The sequence below is a fragment of the Mus caroli genome, chromosome 15 (assembly GCF_900094665.2).
Source record: "Mus caroli chromosome 15, CAROLI_EIJ_v1.1, whole genome shotgun sequence".
NCBI lineage: Eukaryota > Metazoa > Chordata > Mammalia > Rodentia > Muridae > Mus > Mus caroli.
In genome coordinates this window covers 90,416,602-90,437,009 of record NC_034584.1, presented here as the reverse complement: position 1 = coordinate 90,437,009, position 20,408 = coordinate 90,416,602, and the positions used below count along the sequence as shown (strand labels likewise).

Sequence of the window (20,408 nt, the reverse complement as noted above, 5' to 3'; positions counted from 1 at the left end):
GCAAGTACATTTTACATCACAACCCCAAACACAGCCTATTTAGTCAACACACAAGCTTCACAGCAAAATGCTTAGTACTGCTAAGGGTGGGACGCTGCTTTCTCCCCCTTATATCCTACTCATTAAAGAAGAATGCTAAGCTGGTAGGTGCCCACTGAGTCTCAACCACATGATCTCTCTTTTGCAGTTTGAAAAATGCAGACATGTCAGCTTTGCCACATTTGGGGATACAGTTGTGTCTCCTGCCTTCTAGACACAGGACAACAGCCATAACCCACTGGAGGTCTCAGTGGGGAAATTCTTGTGTTAGAATTTTTAAAGATTTATTTTTAGGTGTATTGGACTTTTGCCTACATGTACATCTGTGCACCGGGTGTGTGCTGTGGCCACGGCCACAGAAGACAGAAGAGGGCTTTCGATTTCCCCCTGGAGCTGGAGTTAAATATGGCAGTGTTAGAGTTCCAGTGTATAAATCGCTACACAAACCAGACCGCTTTAGAAGGAAGTGACATTAATAATTAGAGTAGGTGTGTCTGGGAGAGAGTTGTGTCTCCCTGGGCACAGGGTCACCAGGTTAGGGCTGGCTATCACAGTAGTGAGCTGCCATGTGGCTGCTGAGAATTGAACCTGAGGCCTCTGGAAGAGCAGCCAGCGAGCACTCTTACCCACTGAATCATCTCTCCAGGCCTAGTAATGCATTGTCGATTCACAGCTGGGAAGAATCAAAGTGGTGATAGAAAAATCACCTTTATGCTTTGCAGTGTTATTGTCATGTACTATTCAGTTTCCAACCATCCGGAAATTCGGATAAAGATTCGGATAAAGCCTCCGAACCTCTCTCCTCTCCTCTCCTCTCCTCTCCTCTCCTCTCCTCTCCTCTCCTCTCCTCTCCTCTCCTCTCCTCTCCTCTCCTCTCCTCTCCTCTCCTCTCCCCTCCCCTCCCCTCAGTCCTTCTCTCTCTCCCTCCCTCCCTCCCCACCTCTCTCCTTAACTATCCTGTAGTATGAACCATCGAAAAAGTCCAAAGGACACTAGGTCTAATTGCATTCCAAATTGCAGCCATAACCAATAACCTACAGAACTTCCTGAATACCTCTAACAGGGCAAGAGATTTACCTAGAATGAAAAAGTGGTTTAAGATCTTTTGAGTTTTATCAGTTGAAACCTGATAGAAAGGAATTTCCCAGGATTCCTCGAGTCTACCACCAAGCGTTTCCTGACAGGAGTCTATCCGATGTTAATAGGGTGTGCAGTTGGGGGGAAAAAAAAAAGGTAATCAAGACTTTTTTTTAGCTACGATTATATGTCAGATTCCTAACCTCCCCTCTGAGGAGAGTTCGGTCTCCATGGGGAGACTGTCGATACAAAACTACAAACAAATTCGAACAATCTGAGGACTGTGCAAGATAGCACAGATTTATAAAGTCCGGACACCTCTTGGTTTAGAAAACAGAACTGCAAAAGTAGGACTGAGGAGGGAAGCATTAATTATAGGCAAGCCGAAAAAAGGCGTTCCTGGCTCCTTAGGTCTAGAGTGACAGCCGCCCTTGAGAGGGGACGTGCAGCATTCATTCTAAGGCTATTGTTTAAGTGTGGCTGGCCTGACCAGAGGTTTAGGTTGAAGAACACAGTGTGTAAAGGGGAAATAGGGTCCTGCCCTGTCAATCATGAACACTGGCACGGGCTGAAGGTACCCCAAGACTTTCGTCCCACGGAAATAGGCAGCGTTGCAGATTTCCTCAGGAAAACATTGAAGGCAAAAAAGTGTGATCACACCCAACCCTTTCCTCTATGCCCAGCCCAATCTCTCCCACGTCCCCCAAAGGAAGAGAACACCAGGTCAAACTCGTTTGTTTATTCCTTCATTCAACCAGCATTTCGCTCTCCTCGGGGGTCTTTGTTCAACCGAAAGGGAAGGGCCCTCGCCATTCCGGCAGCACTGAATATTCTCGTCTAGGGCCCCCCCTGAGCCGCCCGGCTCTGCAAGACCAACAGCACCACCGAGGGATCCAGGCTGCAGAGAAAGCTCCAGGCCTACATTCCAACGAGGGCGCTCTCGCTGGAAGCCCGGGGAGATGCTAGCACCAGGGGTGGGGTGGTGGCAGGAGGGAAAGTGTCCACCAAGAGGGAACAGGGCGCCCCTGGGCGGCCTCGGAAGAACCCAGCCCGAGACCTCTTTTATTTAAGGTGTGTCTGGCTTGCTGGTCAAACGCAAACCCTCCCTAGTACGCTGTGGCACGTGCAACCCCTAAAAGTCTATCCCGACACGGAACTGCGAGCCGCCTCTCATTCACCACCAGGCTAGCACTGGAGAGTGAAAGCACATCTAGGTGGAAAGATCGAGAACACAAGCCGGCCCTCTGGGCAGCGTGGCAGCGCCCGCTCAAGTTCTGCGGGAGGAAAAAAAAAAAACCCTTCACGTAAATCACATCTTAAGTCACGGGCTGGGAATGGTTATGGGGGGGGGGGGTTGGGAGGGTAGGGTACTGCACACACGCCGGCTGCGTCCCCGAAACGCAGCGTTGGAGACCGGGCTGGGAGGGAATCTAAGGGATCCGGCTCCGTAATTACAGCAGCCGCGGGTGGCGGCCACCCACGGGGCTGCAGTGCCCCGAGCCGCGGGGAAGCGGGGTGCGGCTGGCCCCCCGATTCGGGGTGCGGGGCAACCGGGAGGGAGGCGGAGCCCAGGTGCTGTTGATACACAAAGGCGAACGCCCGCGCCCCGCCCACTGACGCGGCGCCCCGCCGCTATAACTCGCGCTCGGGAAGCTGCTCCACACCGCGCCACGCCGTCGCCCGCGCCGCTACCCCTTAATCTCCGCCGGAGGATCGTGATCGCCATTCCCCGCTCTTTTTTTTTTCTTTTTTCTTTAATAATTAAATTTAAGAGGAAAAAAAATCCACCTCTTCTGCCTGTTGTTGGATTACGGGGAAATTTTAAAAAATTTTTATTAAAAAAAATAAAAGAAAAGGACTCCGTCACTGTTATATTTTTTCCCTCGTTTTACAATTCTGGTGTGTGACCGAGACAGCCCACGGGAGACGCTGCCGTGAGGTGGGCCAGCTCGCAGGGAGAGCACCGAGGTGAGGCGGGGGAGGGGCGGCGGCGGGGACGCGGGCGGCGCCGGCGGCGGGAGCGGGGGCTTGCGGCCACCCGGCCGCAGCCTCCCGTTAGGGGGGAAGGGGGAACCGCGCGCGGGCCGCTCGGCTGCTTGCAAGCCTGGTCTTGTGACTCGATTGCCTCCAAAATAATCGTCCTGTCCGGGCGTGGGGCAAGGCGAGCCGCGCGAGGGCTTGACAATCAATCGCCCCTCGGTATTGCATCAGTTCCTCCCGGGGTAGAGGAGGGGCGGGTGACCGGGTACCCGGGGCAGTCCCCGGCTTGCCGGAGGCTCGGCTCGGCGTGCGCCCTGTAAACAAGCCCCGGCTGGGGCGGGGGGACCGGGCTCGGCGCCGGGGCGGCTGGAGGGGCGCCTCGGCGGGCGCATCTTTGTTCTCGCGGCCCCGCCGTCGGTACTTTTCCGCCCCTCGCCGCGCCCCCGCCCCTCGCTCGCCTGGTACTTTTCCACTCGCCTGGCGGGGGATGAATCAGCCGCGCTGCGCCGCTCGGCGGCGTCACGTGGTCGGGGGGGCGGGCGGGCGGGCGCCGCAGTCCTGACGCGCCGCCTTCTACCTTCGCAGGCAGCCTCGAGGGCCAGTGCGCCGCCAAGGACAAAAGGAAGCCCGCGCCGCGAGCGAGCCGCACACCGTCCGTCCGTCCCTCCCTCCCTCCCTCCCGAGCAGCATGAAGAAGACCGAAATGGGAAGGTTCAACATCTCCCCGGATGAGGACAGCAGCAGTTACAGCTCCAACAGTGACTTCAACTACTCATACCCCACCAAGCAGGCTGCTCTGAAAAGGTGGGAGAAAGAAATGTGCTTTGCAAATTTAAAAAAAAAAAAAAAAAAGCCAGCTTGCACACACGGGTGCCTCGGGGCTGGAGGGATTGCTCATCGATTACAGGCTAACGCGCACACCCAGGAACCAGAAGGCTCCCCCGAAGCCTCGGTCTCCCCTCGCTCCCAGCCCCGGAGAGAGTACCCGGTTGTTACTGCATGACAGATGGTAGTACCTTCAAGAACACCTAGTCCATGCATTAACTTAAGCAGAACGGAAGGGCTCTTTTACTTGATGTAAACTATGGTTTTCGTATCTTTCAGTTGGGTTACAACGGCCTTTTTTTAAAAAAAAAAAAATTTTTTTTTGTTTTTGCAGCCATTATGCCGACGTGGATCCCGAAAACCAGAACTTTTTACTTGAATCAAATTTGGGGAAGAAGAAGTACGAAACAGACTTTGTAAGTTAACAGTACTGTTATGTGCTTGGCTTTATGGAGTCAAAAGAATAGTGTTACTTTTAGATTTCAAATCTGACTTGCCCGAAGCTGGTTTTTCTCCTTTTAATTATTGTTATATGTTTGGTTATCGTTTCCCTCTGTGTAGCATCCAGGTACTACTTCCTTTGGAATGTCAGTATTTAATCTGAGCAATGCGATTGTGGGCAGTGGAATCCTTGGGCTTTCTTATGCCATGGCTAATACTGGAATTGCTCTTTTTATGTAAGTATGTGTAAGTAGTGAGCCTGCCGCGCAGGGCAGTTAATATGATAAACATATTCTTGGCTCCAGAAAAAAAAAAAAAAAAAAGCAACTTGCGGTTCAAAGTAGTTGGTGTTAAAAATCATTTAAGCTTGAAAGCATGGGAAATCCGAATCTCTGTTTGACTGTTATATTGTACGTCCTCGTGCAAGCAAGTTAGACAGAACGTGGGGTTGCGCTTAAAACTGACCGGTTAAGGCCAGCCTTTCCAGAAGGTATTGCTAATTGTAAAATAGATGGGTTTTATACGTTGACGGTCTCGCCCTAAAACCTGTGACATAAGGAGAAGAAAGTTTGAGGTGTATAAGGCGTGGTGGTATTTACCTAGCCTAGAACATGTTTGTCTTAGAACAAGTGAGTCATAATTTTCTGGATGCTAAAGAGCAAATTCACTTTTTTAAAATGTCTTTCCGGATACACATGATTGGTGTCTGACTTCTAAGTCAGAGTCTACTAATTTTTTTTAAGTTAATTGGGTAAACCTCCAGAAGTCATGTTTTGGGGGTCACTTACCTATGGCTGATATGATGGAAGAATGGTAGACTAGAGATCAGCACGAGGCTGCTTGGCTTGCCTGGCATGCAGATTGATTTCTGAGTTCCATTCCCCGGGCCATCAGAGTAGTAGCAAGAGGGAAAAAAAAAAATACAAAAGCATGTATGTGTTTGAGTGTGTAGTTCTCCTGTGTTGAGATTTTCAAACTGCCTGTAGATCATGGCTGACACAGTTTGCGTGGAGGCGCCTCTGACTTCACCATAAACTCTGCACCAATGAGAAGTGCGCACACTCAACAGCTGTCCCTTTCTTTTGGCGACAGTTGGGACATTTTGGTTAGTGGATGGGGATCTAGCCCTCAAGTGACTTTCTCCCGGCACGATGAAAAAAATGTTTGAGAGAAAAGCTCTGCTTTGTCAAACCCCACACAGATGTTCAAGTCTGGCTTTGGGTAACTAGAAGTTTTGGGAGGGGGGTCCTTGCGAAAACATGCATGGCCTTGGTACAGAACATCCTGAAATTTCAGGTTTTGTTGGGAATTTGAACGGCCGGAATCAAAGTTAAATATTTGAAACCCTTTCCCGGCTCTTGCCAGGAAAAACTGGGAACAATTTTTAAAATTCTACCAATGTGGTCATTGGTGACTCTGTTTCGCAACTGAAAGTAAAACTGAACGGTGTTACCCTTGAGCTTTTGGGAGTCCGCTCTAACAGCTTACTCTGTGGTGCTGTAGTAACCATTTTAATAAATGGCTAAATGATACCAAGATTGTGTGAGTTTTTTTTTAATTCATTCAAACTTAACATTGCAAAAGATGGTAAATGGGCCAAAAGCCACAGGCTGAAATGGCCAGGCAGCCTTTTACAGAGAGTTAATCGTCAGGTTGCAATGATCTCCAAAGGCATTGCCATCTCTCTAAGACATGGCACCTAATTTGCTCTGGGTTTTGTTTGTTTGATTTTTTTTTTTAATTAAACAGCCTTTTCCCCAAGAGGTCAGGCTGACAGTGTCACCCCAGAACCAGGTGTCCTAAGGCTGATCTTAGGATGGACGTCATATCCCGTGCTTTTTATGTACTGATGGGATTTTTTTTCTTGGTTTTTGTTTTTTTGCCAGCACCTCCCGTACTGTACAGTTTGCCCGTACAAGGTCAAGATTTACGTGGCTGTCTCGTTTGCACGTTTGCTGTTTTTGTTTTTGTTTTTCTTTTTAGCCACTACCTTGTCTGCCTTTGAGACTTGATGGGGAGCCTGTGCTCTCAGGGAAGACAGTGGTGTTAGATCCTTTTGGTTGCCCTTCCTTATTCCACTTCATTTTTCTCTGCCAGTCCAAGGGGAAGGGTGGGGCTGATAATTCACTCGTTCTAGTGTCGAGTATCCTGCACTGCAGGGGGCGGAGTCTTGTCTACACAGCTGTCCCTTCTCCGCTTCAGTACAGGTTTTTTTTTAATAGTGTCCTACTGAATGGCTGTTATTTCCACCTCTACCAGCCTCATTTCTCTCATCCATGTGTTCTCGGCCTTTCCTGACCCATCTCAGCTGAGTGGGATGAAGGCCTCATGGACTAGGTTTGATGGCAAGTTTTTAAACGAAACTATTAGAAACCCGTGGCAGGCATATAGATAGTTTCTCGTCCTCTGGGTTTTGACAGTCCTCCTACATTTTGTCAGGGTGGACATTGCTTCTAAAACGATGAGACTCACCTGATAAACCTGCAAGCCAGTGTCAGTCACGAGTTAGGAGAGGGAGCCGCACCAGAGCTGTGTGAGGCAGGAAGTGTTTGTGAGTGCGCAGCCTGGCATATTTATAAATAACCGAGTGCCTTTCCCTCTTCTCAGAATTCTCTTGACGTTCGTGTCAATTTTTTCGCTATACTCCGTCCATCTCCTCCTCAAGACTGCCAACGAAGGAGGTACAGTAGCTTTCTGATTGTTGGATTTTTTTTTTCCTCTTCCCTCTCCTTCCCCAAGTAATTGAATGTGTATCCTAATTTGGGTGGGGGTAGAGATTTCAGGCCGCTTCATTCTTCTGTGTTCTTCTATGCAGGATCTTTGTTGTACGAACAGTTGGGACATAAGGCATATGGTCTGGCTGGAAAGCTAGCAGCCTCCGGATCGATTACCATGCAGAACATTGGGGGTAAGTTTTAAAGGGGCGCTTTGGGGTAGACTTCACGTAGTAGCACAAGATGGTGACAACGTGACTGCGGTGTCACAGACCCCCATTTTGCACTTGTAATGGTTTAATTTTGTTTTCCTCCAGCTATGTCAAGCTACCTCTTCATAGTGAAATATGAGTTACCTTTGGTGATCAAGGCATTAATGAACATTGAAGATACAAATGGGTAGGTGCTGAGTAAGGCTATCCATAGAAACAATTTGCAGATAACGTTCTAGTCAAAGTTGGATATGACAAACAGTAACCAATGAATTTCCCAGGAGTATCCCCGTGGAGAATACTTATGACAAGGAAGTGTCCCACACACGGAGGACTCCTGCAGCAACCTGCTCTTAGCTCAGACTAGCAAATACACAAACCTGAAACTTTTCTGTTGCCCGGATTCATCTCTCGTTGGTAGTGACATTTGTACTGGCTGCTGAATAGAGATCTGGTTACAATAACTTCTTTTCCTTATAAAAACCAGTCATGCTTACATGGTTTTAAAAAAAAAAAAAACAGAAAATGTACAGCCGAACTTACTATTAAAAAAAAGAGTTAACTTTTTTGCAAAGTTTTCCATCCCAGTAGAGGAACAGGGTCCAATGTAAATAGCCAGGGCTCCTTGGCTGCCCACGTTGCACACAGTTGCTGCCTCAAAGCTCCACCCTGCCTTTAGACTTACTGCGAAGACTTCTGCCTTTCAGGGTGACTTTTCTGTGTGCGGTCCTCGTTATTACCAGGCTTGGAGTGGAAATCACAGGGAGTTAGATGGAGCTTGGAAACACTGCTTTTTAGAGGAGTGGCTTTATTTTAAGACAGGATCTCACTGGTTGGCCTGGACCTCAAAGAGATCTGCCTTCCTCTGTCTCTGGGACACAAAGTGCAAGTATGGGCCACCACCACCTATGGCAAGAATAGGCCTTGGTTACTTAGGAAGAAAAAAGAAATGGTGGTAGAACTCAGGAATGACACCCCCCTTTTGAGTCAAGTTGGGTCCAGGTGGTACTAGGATAATCTGACATAAGTTCTGCTTGAGTTGGGGTTTGGCTCACTCTCAAAAGAGTAGTGGCCTGGTCATTTTATTTTAATCTTCAGCCTGAAACATCTCCTTGTGGAAATGCTTAAGAGCAAGCAGGCGTCTCGCTAACAAGCGTCCGGCGAATCCTGCTGGGCTTCCTCCTTCTCCCTCTCTCGTTGTCGGACATTCCAAGCCAGAACGGCAGTGCCTGGTGTCCAGTGTTTCTCAAAAGTCCTACAGATAAGCTCCGGGCTGCACAGAGCGGCTTTGTTCCCTGCGCCTAGTATCAAGCTTTAAGAAGTGTTTTATGTTAGGAATCAGCTGGCAGCCTTCCCAGAGCAGAGAGTGGCGTAGAAGCTCCATGAAGCAAATGGTCACAAAATCAGTGGTGTCTCAAATAAGGGATGGCTTTTTTTCCTCTCTCCCCACCCCTCCCCCCGTGTCAAAGCTGTCCTTTTCGCATGCGGTGCGTGTGGTGGCCGAGTTAGGTGTGTGCTGTCCGTTCATTCTTGGCTTTTCTCTCTCCCCATTCAGGTTGTGGTATCTGAACGGTGACTATCTGGTCTTGCTGGTGTCCCTTGTCCTCATTCTTCCATTGTCACTGCTGAGAAATCTAGGTGAGCAGACAAGGTTCTGACGGCTGTGAGCCCCTCAGCAGCTGCTAGCATTCTCCCAGGAGCGACTGAAGGCTCTCAGCACCTGCTCTTGGGGGTGGCAGCAAGGCACGCCCCTTTTAAAGCTCCCAACTGTTAGCACTCCACACATGGCTCTAGTGTCTCATGTTCTCTGTCCATTCCTGTTTGATTAAAGCGGCCCTTGTTCCCCTCCAGGATACTTGGGGTACACCAGCGGCCTCTCTCTGCTCTGTATGATATTCTTCCTGATCGTGGTACGTAGTGGGTTTGTTTGTTTGTTTTAGAAAATACATCTTAAAGCTTTGTCAAACTGCTCAGTCTTGCTCACAAATGTGTGAACTATGTTTTCAGGTGATTTGCAAGAAGTTTCAGATCCCTTGCCCCGTGGAAGCTGCTTTGATGGTCAACGAAACTGTGAACGGCACCTTTACCCAGGCAGCGTTGGCGTTGGCATTCAATAGCACTGCAGACGATGCTTGCAGGCCACGCTATTTCATCTTCAACTCGCAGGTAACTTGGCGGCAGTCCTGTTTTCTGGAAAGAAGTGTTGACAGCAGGATAAAAGGATACCCTGCGTACCAGGGATGTAAAAAATGTCTCAAGACAAATTGAGGCTGGATGATAGGTGGGTTTTAGGGGGGCGGAAACTGGAGAACTAGCGAAGTTTTCATGTTCTAGCTTAGACAAGGGCAGCAGGCAAAATAATGGCCTCGGGGCACATCTGGGGGTAGATACAGATAGATCATAGGTTGGTAAACTGTTCCAGGATGGGAGTTAGTCGTTAGTTTGGTGTGGAGATCCTCAGAGGTTTTTAGCTGGGAACTGACAAGGGTGTATCGCCAGTGTGAGTACCGGTGGTGTGAACTGGTGGGGTGTGGACACGGGTGTGGACGCAGCAGTGTGTTGTGTCTCTTTCAGACTGTGTATGCAGTACCCATCCTGACGTTTTCCTTTGTCTGCCATCCCGCTGTTCTTCCCATCTACGAAGAGCTGAAGAGGTAATTGATCTTTTATCCTTTAACCCTGTTTGGCCTACGCTAAAGCCGTAAGGTATGGAGCAGGCTAAAACACACATGTGTGCTTTCTGTTGTGGGTGCGCAGCCGCAGCCGGAGACGGATGATGAACGTGTCCAAGATTTCTTTCTTCGCCATGTTTCTGATGTATTTGCTTGCTGCTCTCTTTGGATACCTGACCTTTTACGGTAAGTAGTGCCTAATTTAAAAAGGACGCTGACGTTATTATATGTGTACTTTTACTGTAAAAAGTTCCCATCTGGTTTAATCTGCCATTCCTGGGGGGTCCAGATTCCGAAGTGGGTATGAGCCGTGCCATGATGTTTTCTGTGATATTCTTGGCTCTCTCTCTCTCTCTGCTCTGAACTTCAGCTGTAACTAACATGTAACACACACACACACACACACAGCCAGACTGAGATCTAGCTGCTTGGCCCCTGTTAGACCTCACTGGAGGTCATGTGGTTAAATCTCGGTGTTTAGAAAATTTCTTTTCCTCCAATGTTACTTTAATTGCAGTAACCATAATTCTAGATTAATCTCATTAGCCTCTTAGTTTACAGTCATTCTGTGAGTAGCTCCTAATTCTAGTGCAGATTTCACTGTAAGTTAGCCTTGCCACTTGATCCCCAGAGGAAACCACACTGAAAGCCTGTCTCTGGTCTGTCCCCACAGGACACGTGGAATCGGAATTGCTGCATACCTACTCCGAGGTCGTGGGGACTGACATTCTTCTCCTTGTTGTCCGATTGGCTGTGCTGGTGGCTGTCACCCTCACGGTCCCAGTAGTGATTTTCCCTGTAAGTAGCTAACTGACGTCTGCGACAGCTATGGGTCCGCTGGGTGTGGTAAAGAGGTTGGGCACGGGTGAATCGAGTACGGTGTAGATTCCACATCATCCTGTGGCAGAAAGCGGGGGTATCCGTTCCCTAGAAAAGAATCACAGTCTGCCGTCGATGCTTCTCAATGTCTTGCAAGCTCTTGGCGTTACTTCACGTTGGATTGTTAGCTAATAAACGCCTCCTGACTTTCTCTCAGATCCGGAGCTCCGTCACTCACTTACTGTGTCCCACAAAAGAGTTCAGCTGGCTCCGGCACAGCATCATCACCGTGACCATCTTGGCCTTCACCAATTTGCTCGTCATCTTTGTCCCCACTATTAGGGACATCTTCGGGTTCATTGGTGAGTTCTGATCGACGTGCCCAGAATATTTTAAGGCTTAAAAGTACAGACTTGAGTTCTCAAACGACTGACAACCTCGCTTTACAGGGGCGTCGGCGGCTGCCATGCTGATCTTTATCCTCCCGTCTGCCTTCTACATCAAGTTAGTGAAGAAGGAACCAATGAGATCCGTGCAAAAGATTGGGGTGAGTGAGATGACCCGTGCCTGAAAGCTTTAGCGATAAAAGTACTCACCGAAGGAGTGGGCGGGGGAAGTGGGAACTCTAAATGATGTAACTGCAAGGAAGGTATTAAAGAACAGTGCGAAAGTGCTGATGTAGTTGTTGGTGCCCTGTGTATGGGCACATATGCATAACAAGGATGTATAGGCTCCAGGAAGGTGAGGTCTGTATAGAGTGAGAACTCTGGGGCCCTGCTCTGAGGGGATTCAGTAGTGCATCTTTATTCTAAGGTTTGGTAGCCTCTTATTTCAAAGTGGAAGGTACACTTAGCACAAGCCACAAGCTTTGGAACTAGAACCCCCTCCCTAGCAAGGGATGCTTGAGTAACAGCCTGCCAGCCCTCTGTCCACAGCTATTCTGCTTTGCAGAATGAGGTTAGGAGTAATCTGGCAGAAATGATCAAAGTTGAGCCCAGGGGGGCACCTGCAAACCCAAGGTTACCTCCTTCCATCAGTGAGTGTAGTGATGCGGGTAAGGAACTACCCATAGGAGTGTCTGGACCACTGAAGAAAGATAACGCCCATCCATGGTCCCTGCAACTCCAGGACTTAACCTGGGCTTGATTTTTTTTTTTTTGTGACTTTTAATTTGCTCTGAAAGAAAACTTGCGCACACACAAAGTCTTAACTTTCAAAAGGAGAACTTTGGCTTGAGGGAAAAAAAAAAAGAATGGAAAATGACAGAATTCAGAAGGTTTCAGCAATACAGGATTTCTGTGTTACAAGTAACACAGTCACAGTTTGATCACTTTAAGAACAGTGAGGTGAAATTAGAGTATTTGTAAGTGTTGTGATGTGAACTCTTAGGGTGCCTCACTGATGAGTCCTCTCTGCCCCCGCAGGCTCTGTGTTTTCTCCTGAGTGGCATAGTGGTGATGATTGGAAGCATGGGCTTGATTGTGCTGGATTGGGTCCACGATGCCTCCGCTGCGGGTGGGCACTAACAGCTCCCCTCACACTGGATGGTCCATCCGCCCGCCTACCGTGTTGAGTCGACTCAGCCTGCTCAGTTTTACCTGATGCGTTCCGGTCACTTCCTTTTGAAGTGCAGTCTCCTCGCTGGTTCTTCTGGATTCAGAATAAGTGAACTTTTCTTTCTCTTTTTTTGTTTTTGTTTTTGTTTTTTTTTTTTAAAGAAGCTATCTGTGTGTTAGGGAATGGATAGTACGACAAAACCACGAGCCTTAGGTTAAGGGAAGTGACAAGTTTATTCCATTCCAGAGAATGGACGAACTTTTAACTTTTTATCAAAGCCACATGTTTGGCTGTCTCATTGTTTAACTTGGATATTTTATGATTTTACTTGAATGTGCCTAACGGAACCATTCGATGTGAGAAACACGTCTTAATTTACAGTAGAGTATTGAAATAAGCATTGAGAAAACACACTTATTTTTTGTACCAAAAAGAAAAAAAACACTTTAAAAGACCTCAGAAGCACTATTTTACTTTGAAGAAATTGCATTTTTGAACTTTATTCAGAACCAGTTGTCAATAAACTCTGTCAAACAATTTCATTGATATTTAAAAAGGAATCTTAGTATTATGGAATGATTTGCCTTTTTTGTGGGCATTATAAGCCAAATACTTTTTTACCCAAAAATCATTTTCGGGGAAAAAATGTTACAAAAAATTGCACCATGGATTAGCATGGTTTTTGTTTTTGTTCATTCAGATTCATTTGAAGGATAATTGGACATTGCTGCACCAAGTCAGGTGAACTCCGTTCATCGCTTTCTTTGCCTCCAATAATTGGTTTGTTAAAACTAAAATGTTTATGTCTTCGATTAGGCTGGGAAACAGTGCCGAGATTTCTGTAGGAAATGAAATAACTGATTTTTGAGGTACCAAATAGTGCAATTGGGTAAAACAGGGTTTATTCAGTTGCATCTGTCTGCAGAGTTATAGTGTCAGCTCTGGGTCGGGCTTTTTGGGCCCATCCTTTAAAACCTTGCTTCCAAAAGTGAAAACGGGCATTTGGTGGCAATAGGTCAAAACTGTCCAAGAGAGAGCAGAACTTTCAAAGGCTCATCTACTGGAAGCGTGGTTTACTTGACAACACGTGTTGCGGCTCAGTGGTGCTCCTGCTGTGTCCGCAGTCCAGGCTGCACCGTGCAGGAACACTGCAAGCCCTCCTCAGAAAGGTTTCTCATGCCGCAAGCTTCCTAAAAACTCGCACTGGATCATCATCTCATTCTCGAACAATGCAGAATCAGTTTGTTTACATCGAACAAATGATGGCTAGGGGAGGCAGTACAAGCTGGCTGTCCTCAGCTTCTGGTCCAGCCGCACGCTTACCTTTCCATTTCAATTCCAGCTAAACGTGGAGACATTACTTGGAAGCTTGGCTTTAAGAGCACATTTACTGTCTGTTAACGGTGTATGGTGAATATATTTTTAAATAATGAGGTACTTTGCTCATCAAGCGTATCGTCTAAGGTCTAATTAATATGCATAATTCCATTAAGTGGTGGAGGGAAGCAAGTAGAATCTTCCATTGGTTATCTGGCTCTTGAAACTACATGTTTTGAGTTTGAGGCAGGGGCCAGAAGAAATGTGACACACATGGTTTTTGTTACAGTCTTGTATATGTGACTGAATTCATAGGCAAGGTATGTCTGCCATTAAAGACTCTTTGCAGACTGGAAGACGTCTGGTCGTGCTCCATACGTTGGGTACAACCAATGGTCAGTTCTGTCCCACGATGAAAGCCCTGGGGACCGTGTAGACGCGAAGGCAGTGAGAAGACACTCCCGCCATGCTGCTTACTTGTCATCGAATCCAGAACCTCACCTGCTGGTCAAAAGACTCTGCACTTCTGCTTGAAGTCCTGGAAAGACTCCTGGCTACCATATGCCAGGGGATGCTGAGAGACAGGCATCCCAGAGGTGCCATGACAACCAGGATCCTGTTCACAGCCAATCAGTGTGGAGAGACTTCCCAAACTGCTCCTGCGAGGGAGCACGATTGAAAGTTCCAAATGAATTTCAGGCCAAATTCCAAAGCTTGGGGCTGTTTGACCCGCCTTGAGGTTCCTGAACTGAATTCTCAGCCTTGAGCAGTCTTCAGTATTAAAACCACTGTCCCGTCACCTCAATTCGCATTGCTGTCTTCCATGGAACGTTTCAATAACTGTACTGTTATTTATAGAGCAGCATTAATCCATTAAAGCTAACCTATTTTTCAATATTTATGATAAACTGTACATATATTGTCCATATGTATTTGTAAATAGATTGTATATACTGTTGGAATTGGGTCTTGGGTTCAAGTGTATATATTCCCCTAAGTTTCTTAACTGCATTTTGATGAATTCACATTATATATGTCTCCAAATTACTTGTACAGAGAATTCAATCTTAGAAATTGACATTGTGTATAATACTAAAATTGAAAATAACTTGTTTAAATTGTATTTGCAATAAACTGGTTGGACATCAACTTAAGTTCAAATAATCTAAAGCTTTAAATGAGGTCTAAATTTTCAAAATGCAGTAGCTACCACATGGCTATCTGGTAACATGTCAAGTGTGATCTCAATGAAAGAGAACTCCTTATATGTATATAGTGTAAATGTCCCAGCTGTACTGTTAGAGGCCAACATGCCTCTGTGGCCTGTTGGCAGAGAGTAAATGCTACACCGGTTTCAATGAAACAATGTATGTTTGTTTTAACTGAACTAAAATAAATACATGATTAATCAATCCTCAGTAGCATTTTTTTTCCTTCTGGGTAATGAGTTGATGGCCAGAGGTACGTTTGGAGGAAGAAACTGTTCTACCAAGCTTGCAGAGTTAAAAGTTAAGAGAGGGGCCGGGCGTGGTGGCGCACGCCTTTAATCCCAGCACTCGGGAGGCAGAGGCAGGTGGATTTCTGAGTTCGAGGCCAGCCTGGTCTACAGAGNGAGTTCCAGGACAGCCAGGGCTATACAGAGAAACCCTGTCTCGAAAAACCAAAAAAAAAAAAAAAAANNTAAGAGAGAGAGCTGGGTGGTGGCGCATGCCTTTAATCCCAGCACTCAGGAGGCAGAGGCAGGCAGATTTCTGAGTTAGAAGCCAGCCTGGTCTACAGAGTGAGTTCCAGGACAGCCAGGGCTACACAGAGAAACCCTGTCTCGAAAAACCAAAAAAAAAAAAAAAGTTAGGGAGGTAGGGATCCAGGCTTAACCCTGCTGGTGGTAACCTGTAGTGCATCCAAGTTGATAGCAATGCTCTCTGGCATCCGAAAGCAATCCTGATGCACACTGGACATTTAAGGCATCCTGGGTGTGAGAGGAAGTCAGGTTTTGATGGTTGTGAAGGCATGGCCTTCCTTAGGAACCTGAATGGCAACTTAGATTAGCTTAGGTATAACCCGGTCCTTTCAGGTTTAGGGGATAATAAAACAAAAGGCTTCCAAAGGTACAGCTGTGAGAGATGTCCCAAATTTGCAGTGCCATTACAAAATGGCTAAGGGCTTATGCAGAGCTAAGGTTTTTATAGGCATCCACTGGCCATCTACTGTGTGCAGTTGACGTCGGAGTAATGGGGGGGTTCTGTCGTGTCGGTTCTGATGTTGGTTTGGATCTAGTGCTTTGTTAGGCTACAGTTTAAGCATTTGGGATTGGTAATGCATGAGGGGGAAGTCCACAGAGTGCCCAGTGGCACTAACCAGTGAGCCAGCCATTTCTAAGTGGTTCCTCAAAGCCCTTGAGACATTGAATCAGACATCCTCACACCTGGAGAGATGACTTGGAAGAAAAGCGATGATAACCTGCAAGTTGGCATAAGCAAGATGTGGTAGGGAGGACCCAGGACCTCCCTGGGTCCGTGGGAGGGTTACGCAGGTGTTATATCAGTGGCCTTGCGAATATCCAAACTAAACTGTTCTCGAGTCCAACGACAAACATGAGATGTTGACTATAGACTACAGCAGTCAGATTCCTGGCCCTCAACTTGAGTTTCTCCAGATGAACAAGTTGGCCAGTACAGCGTCAGGGTCCACCACCACCTCTTCAAATGGAGGTGGCAGGGCACGGAGACCAAAAGCACAACTGCCAGGAGCAGGCCCTGTGGTGTGACTACTTTTCAGACGAAGGGTGTTGTGATGGCTATTTCCAGTTGTCAGTTTGACTGTATCCAAAATTAACTACAATCCGGAGGCAGACAGTACACCTGTGACCAGATCTTGAGGCCGGAAGATAGGCTTTTGATTCAGATCTTGAAGCTTAGTGGCCATGAAAAGCTTAGGCCCTAAGCAAGGTGATACACATGTTCCATCTCTGGAGACAGAGGCAGATCTCTGAGTTCAAAACCAGCCTGGTGGTGCCATTACAAAGAAAGTTCTAAGTAAAGGGCAGCTTTACTTAAAACTTTAAAGGTCCAGGCATGGTGATGCACACATTGAGAACTGGGCTGCATTTTCTTCTGGAGGCCTCCATAAAGACAGTGGGGGGAGGGACAGTCTGCCTTCATCTGCCAGCCTTCTGTTGGAATTGACTTCTTCAGGACTCCAGCTTCCACAGAAGACCAGCCGAAACACCTATGCTTGTGGGACTGAGCCCCTACTAGATTCTTGGACTTCCCATTCACAGCTGCCCATCCACTGTTGGGTTACTGGGACTAGAGACTGTAAGTCGTTGCAATAAATCCCCTTAATACAGAGAGATTCTTCGACTCTAGAGAACCCTGACTAACACAGCTGGGATGATGATGATGGGCGAGAAACTGACAACCTGTGTTCCTCTTTTTTTTTTTACCTTTACTGAGGATCTGTGGAAGCCCTTTCAGTCCCCAGCAGTGTGGGTGGCCCCTGGCAAGACAAACATCACCCGGTAAATGTCTTGATGAAACAGTCCCGTGACCGCAGCAAGCTGCCCTTTGTATTTCCCTTTTCTGCAGACAGTCGCACAAGACACCTGCTGGCTTTGTGACTGACCTATCATCACCGCTGCATCACCTGCAGCCTCCTCCATTTTCCCACAAACCCTACACTTTCCATTTCATGATTTTATCCACATTTCAACCTCGAACTCCCCGGAATGGTTAAACGAATCGGAACCCCCTTATTCAGTCTTACAGTTGAAATGAGCCTCAATTTTTTTTAGCAAGAATTTACTAAACCAGAAAAAGAAAAAAAAAAAGAATTTACTAAACTAAATACAGCGCATGCCGTAAAATTAGAGAGCAATTTTTTAAAAAATGTAATTACAGCCAGGGGCTTTCTTGTCTAACTCATGATCAGCCTCAGGGTGGTGGAGGCTATCTTTGACCTCTACCACTTAAGCACTTTGTTCAAGTCTACCTCAACCTTGTCCCTCAATAACTGGGAAGAACGAGTTAACCCAGGGAGGCTGCTCACAGACCCCTGGCGATTCCTAGGACTGTTGCTACCAGAAGGTTTTTATGTCAGCCTTGAGGATGTTGTCATAGGCACCCTGTAGTAACAGATATCTGCCATGCTGGTCCATCAGGCTGCTCTGCATGAACAGCAGGTTTACTGGTGTGCACCTGGCTTCATTGTTGGGGGGGGGGTCTTGGTTTTTGCTGTTACATAGCAGGGAGTTGCTCTGTCAGCAGCCCCTCCCCCAGTGAGCCTTGTGACTCCTTCCAGAGGCTTCCCACTTGGATCCCAAGGAGTCAGGTGAAAACGGAAAAGAGCTTCCCTGTGTGGTCTCCGACGAGAAATGTCTCCGAAGCCTGTGCAGGGCTCCCAGAATCCTCTGTTATGTGTCTTTTCCTGTTGGTTCTACTCTGCACTTTGTTGTAGTAAGGCTTGGCAGTCGGTTACCTGCTTTCGCTTCTTGGGATTCAACTTCAGCAAATGCCACAAATACTTTCTGCTTGTTCCCCCACCCCCAACATTGGCTCTTGCCATCTCTAGGAAGAAGCGATTTTGGAGACCCAGAACCTCTGTTAGCTGGGGCTTCAACAAGTCCCGTCTGACATCTTTTCCTCCCATGGTCCTCAGGCTGGGCTGTGAACTGGGGGAGTCTGTCTGTCCTTCCATACCATATGCAGCCTGTTGCCTCTCCACACCCAGGAGGTTTCCACACTGCCTTCAGAGCTGCCTACGCTCAGGAAATAAAAACTTTGACTTGGTCCCCAGAACTTACCTTCCAGAGAGGACAGAGCACTGGCCAACGTGCTTCCTTCCGAATTTTGCTCATGTGTGTGTGTGTGTGTGTGTGTGTGTGTGTGTGTGTGTGTGTGTGTGTTGTCTCTCTTACACTCATTCTTCCAAAGTGACGTCTCTGGCTGTTGCTTCCTTATCCTGAAAGGAGTTCTGGTAAGTTCAATTTTTCTAGCTGAGTCATTTGAACATGTCTGAAGTAGAGCCCAATTCTTTTTTATTTTAAGATTTATTTATTTAATTTATATGAGTACACTGTGGCTCTCCTCAGACCCACAAGAAGAAGGCATCGGATCCCATTACAGATGGTTGTGAGCCACCGTGTGGTTGCTGGGAATTGAATTCGGGATCTCTTAAGTGCTCTTTACCACTTAGCCATCTCTTCAACCCCTAAGCCCAATCTTTTATATAGGTTAAAGGAGAAGTGATATGCTGAAGTCTAATGTCTGACCGCAGGCCCCTCCACCTCCCACACCACACACACAACATCCTTCCATAGTGAGTATAAAGGGCTGCCTTCACCGGCGACCCTACAGAAGCATACTACATTCCCAGCTCCAAATTCCTTCAGAGCAAGCCCTCAAGATGGTTGGAATCCTAAGTTTGGGTCTACTGGGTCCCCTTATTGCAAGATGTATCTTTAGCTCCTACCTGTAACTCAGCACCATCCAATAGCTTTCAGATTACCCTAAAGCTCCCTGGGAAATTGGGTCTCCCTTTGGGCAAGCCAGCTGTTCAGTAGATATGAAATTTCTTCCTGGTGTCTCTATGGCAGAACAGATATATATATATACTTTCAAGGCTATATTTCAAGGCTATATTACTGAATCTTTAACAAAATCTCTCTCACACACACACACACACACACACACACACATATATATATATATATATATATATATATATATATATATTGGTTTTTCGAGACAGGGTTTCTCTGTGTAGCCCTGGCTGTCCTGGAACTCACTCTGTAGACCAGGCTGGCCTCGAACTCAGAAATCCGCCTGCCTCTGCCTCCCGAGTGCTGGGATTAAAGGCATGTGCCACCACGCCCGGCCCAATTTATATTTTTAATTAATTAAAATATAATACATCAGTTTCCCCTTACCTTTTATCCCTCCAACCCCTTCAATGGTCCCCTTGATCCCCTCTAATTCATGCTCTCTTTAATTGATATTGGATAAATATGTAAAGGCAACCTACTTAGCTCCCTTAGTGGTTTTTGTATATAATGATGTCGGGAATGTCTACATGGAGTTGGAGAGCTAATTTGGAGGCTCGTCCTTGGAGAAGACCAGTTCTCCCTCTCTAAGTAGCCGTTAGTTGTCCTTAACCAACAGATTTTAAGTACTCACCTATTTGTTTTAAATGTGTGTGTGTGTGTGTGCCTGAGTGTGAGTGTCTGCACATGTGGTAGCTGGGAACCAAACCTGGCTCCTCTGTAGGAGCAGTAAGCATTCCTAACCACTGAGCAACTCCTCAGCCCCAACCAACCTAATTTATTGAAGTGAGGTATCTGATCAATAGGCAATGAGAGGAACCAACCATACCAAAGGTGCCTGTTTCAAGGGTGCATCCCTAAATTACAACCATTCTTTTCCCTCAAGAGGAAACATGGCCTCTCCATTATGCTAAATTATAAATGCTATGGTGGGTTCTCTGATCTATGGCAGTCTCTAATGGATTCGTGTTACAGGCCAAACACAAAACAACCTACTTCTTTCCTTTTTTTCCTTTCATTTGCTCCGCCATTCCCTTCCGAGTGACTGGAGTCTTGGGAGAGGTGGAACGCACGGTTCACAACCCCTTCTGCTCCAGACGGAGGGATTGTATTTTTAAACAGATCCCTAAATAGAAAGATCCAAAGAAGGAAATATGTGGAATATGAAAATCTCTGCTGGAAACGAAAAATCTCTGCTGGAAATGTGAGGCCCTCA

The 20,408-nt window shown here is 47.0% G+C and overlaps 1 protein-coding gene across 2 annotated transcripts; it reads left to right on the top strand.

Moving 5' to 3' along the window:
* Positions 1–2,761: 2,761 nt before the first annotated feature.
* Slc38a2 (solute carrier family 38 member 2) lies at positions 2,762–15,066 on the top strand. 2 transcript variants are annotated; one of them, XM_021183112.2, is made up of 16 exons: positions 2,762–3,084; positions 3,682–3,900; positions 4,256–4,337; positions 4,483–4,598; positions 6,970–7,043; positions 7,178–7,270; positions 7,394–7,475; positions 8,844–8,926; positions 9,140–9,198; positions 9,296–9,454; positions 9,863–9,942; positions 10,046–10,146; positions 10,634–10,758; positions 10,997–11,141; positions 11,229–11,326; positions 12,204–15,066. In XM_021183112.2, the coding sequence occupies exons 2-16, from the start codon at positions 3,785–3,787 to the stop codon at positions 12,303–12,305; spliced, it is 1,515 nt and encodes a 504-aa protein (XP_021038771.1). In that variant the 5' UTR covers positions 2,762–3,084; positions 3,682–3,784; the 3' UTR covers positions 12,306–15,066. The 2 variants fall into 2 exon arrangements, with proteins under 2 accessions (XP_021038771.1, XP_029325705.1); XM_029469845.1 differs by lacking the exons at positions 2,762–3,084; positions 3,682–3,900; positions 4,483–4,598 and having other exon boundaries at positions 4,261–4,337.
* Positions 15,067–20,408: the final 5,342 nt, after the last annotated feature.